The sequence below is a fragment of the Austrofundulus limnaeus genome, unplaced genomic scaffold (genome assembly GCF_001266775.1).
Source record: "Austrofundulus limnaeus strain Quisiro unplaced genomic scaffold, Austrofundulus_limnaeus-1.0 Scaffold73, whole genome shotgun sequence".
In the NCBI taxonomy this organism is placed as follows: Eukaryota; Metazoa; Chordata; class Actinopteri; order Cyprinodontiformes; family Rivulidae; genus Austrofundulus; species Austrofundulus limnaeus.
The window spans coordinates 1,496,698-1,499,194 of record NW_013952475.1 but is presented as its reverse complement, the minus strand read 5'-3'; the positions used below and the strand labels follow the sequence as shown (position 1 = coordinate 1,499,194).

At 41.3% G+C, this 2,497-nt stretch overlaps 1 protein-coding gene across 1 annotated transcript in view; it reads left to right on the top strand.

Annotated features, from left to right (window-relative positions):
- The window catches only part of mast3b (microtubule associated serine/threonine kinase 3b), a gene marked incomplete in the record, with an annotated part of 38,709 nt that overhangs the window by 19,342 nt on the left and 16,870 nt on the right, over nucleotides 1-2,497 (top strand). The window contains 1 exon segment of the mRNA XM_014010797.1: nucleotides 1,836-1,993. Within this exon segment, the coding sequence (XP_013866251.1) occupies nucleotides 1,836-1,993 (158 nt within the window).

The window sequence follows — 2,497 nt, the reverse complement described above, 5'->3', positions numbered from 1 at the left end:
ATCAAAAGCATGTCTATGAAATATTTGAATTTTCTGAGACAATGAAGTTTGGTTTTTCATTTTTTTTTCCCAGTGAGAGGTTTTTATTTAATAGAATTTTTGGACAAAAAAATTGCAATATATCACAATACTTATCTTATATATCGCCTTGCTTACAGTATCGCAATATATCGGGATATATCGTATCGTGACCCCTCTGTCATGATATGTATTGTATCGCCAAATTCTTGCCAATACACAGCCCTAGTAAGGAGTAGAAAGCACAGATAATTACATAAAAATGTAAAAAGTAGAACAAACTCAACTGAAAAAATTACTTCTGTAAAGTATAAATCAAATTTTTTAAAATAAGTAACAAAGTATTTGTACTTCATAACTCAGCATCTCTGATTCTAACAAACATAATTCTGGTGTAAAACGGAGCAATCTGATGTTTTTAAAAACATGAGTGAGAACATGAGAAGTTTCAACTCCCACTCAGATTTAGGGCAAACTCGCCATAAGGAAGCAGTTTTGGTTTACATGGGAAATTCTGACTTGCCTGGTCTTAATCACAGCTTGTCTAACTTGTCTGAGCAAGTTTTTGTTTTACAGCAACACTAGCTGATCCCTCTGCCGAAGAGTCATGCCACAAAACGGGCAGGATTTACACTCTACAGCATCATCTTAACCCTCCTGCTGCTCTTTGCTCCAAATGACTCAAGGCCTCCGTTTTAAAACTGGGTCAGTTTGACCCAAGGAGGAAATAGTGTTCAGTTATTCTCTGATGGCAACAAACAAGTTGCTGCACTTGGGACTTTTTAAAAATCCCTCTTGCTTCAATCCGTCTTACTCATCCCACACTTTGCAACATAACTTGTTTAAAATGTACGTCTGTTTTGTAGTGTTACAGAAAACATGCCTCATATCTTATCTTTTTTTTTTCTTCTTCGGCCACCTTTCATTTTATTTGATTTGTATTGTTTAGTTGTTTATGTAATGGGTTTTGTTTTTTGTTTTCTTAAAATGAAATGAATAAACATTATAAAAAGCTTGATTCGCTCCCACCACATCACCTGTGTGTGTTGGACCCGACCTTGGAACTAAACTGGCTGAGGAGGAGGAAAATCAAACATCACCTACTCCTCTGAACACACCCCATTTTACCTCCCCTTTATGTGTTATCTGACCTAAGCCCCCAGGCTGTCTTGCTCTCTCGTGGATCGTTTAACTCAATTTTCCTTTTGTGTATTTCAAGCTGTTGTTAAAGGTAGTGCAACTGTGTTTGCTGCATGACCGGTTTCACCTGTTCCCCCATGTTTGTCTTGTATGTCTTCTTTAATGGGTGCCTCTTAATTGCCCCCTCCCCCCTTCCCTGAATGTACAGCACCTTGTGAATTTATTTCTGTGAAAGGCGCTATATAAATGAAACTTTACTTACTTTAAAAAAAAAGGATTTGGGATGGAATACGACGTGCCAAGAAATAACTGCCTTTGTGGGACATTTTGAGTTTCAGGCTTTTGATCTTTTATGTGGTTCAGTACTTCAACAAAGTAGTAAACAAGATACAAAAGTCTAATAATAAAAGTCTAATTGTGTTGTTGTGGGCGGCTGTGGCTGAGCGGTCCGGGGAGTTGTCCTCCACTGAGAGAGTTAGAGGTTCGATTCCACCGCTATTCAGTCACGTGTCGAAGTGTCCTAGGGCAAAACACTGAACTCCCGCTGCCTCTAACGTGTGGTTGTTTTGTGTGTTTAGTTTAGGTGGTTGTTATGCGGGGGTCATAATTATCTTGAAACTAATCTAGAAGCTGAATAATTTTCTCTTTAATGGATTTTTATTTGTTTGTGTGTGTAGTCCTCCTCGTCCTCCCAGGAGCGTCTTCACCAGCTTCCCTACCAGCCAACACAAGATGAGCTGCACTTCCTTTTCAAGCACTTTCGCAGCACGGACAGCATCACGGACGAGGACGGACGGCCCTCCACGGTCGTACGGCCTCGGTCCCGCAGCCTCAGGTACCTCGATTAAAGCTGTTTGGAACAAGTCTCTTTAGGATAAATGAATTGCTCTGTAAAGATTATTAACACATGAAGACATTAAGGTTTTGCAACAAAAAAAAGGTGTTTACATCTTTTCAGCAATTTGGAGTAAATCGTGAGGTTTAGTGTTAAGTTTGAGCTGTCTGTGTCGAAACATCGTCAGCCGCCAAGATGTTTTTGCAGCAATTTAACCGAGGCAAATTCACGAGCAGATTCTGGTTTTAGTACCTCGTGGGTCTCCGAGTGACTGCGCTCTGCTGCTGGTCGACAGGCGGGAGGAGATCTGACTGCAGAGCTGTGTGATCTTGACAACTTTTGTCTGTTGGCTCTGCTCTGCGCTGTTTGCGTGAGGCCTGAGTGCTCCGTGTTCTGGCAGCGTGGTGTGCAGTATGTGGGCGTGCTATCTAACAGAGCGCCTCCGGGATAGAGCTGCCAAACTGTAGTCGAAGGTGGGTGGGTTCAATTTGTGTTGGGGTGGGT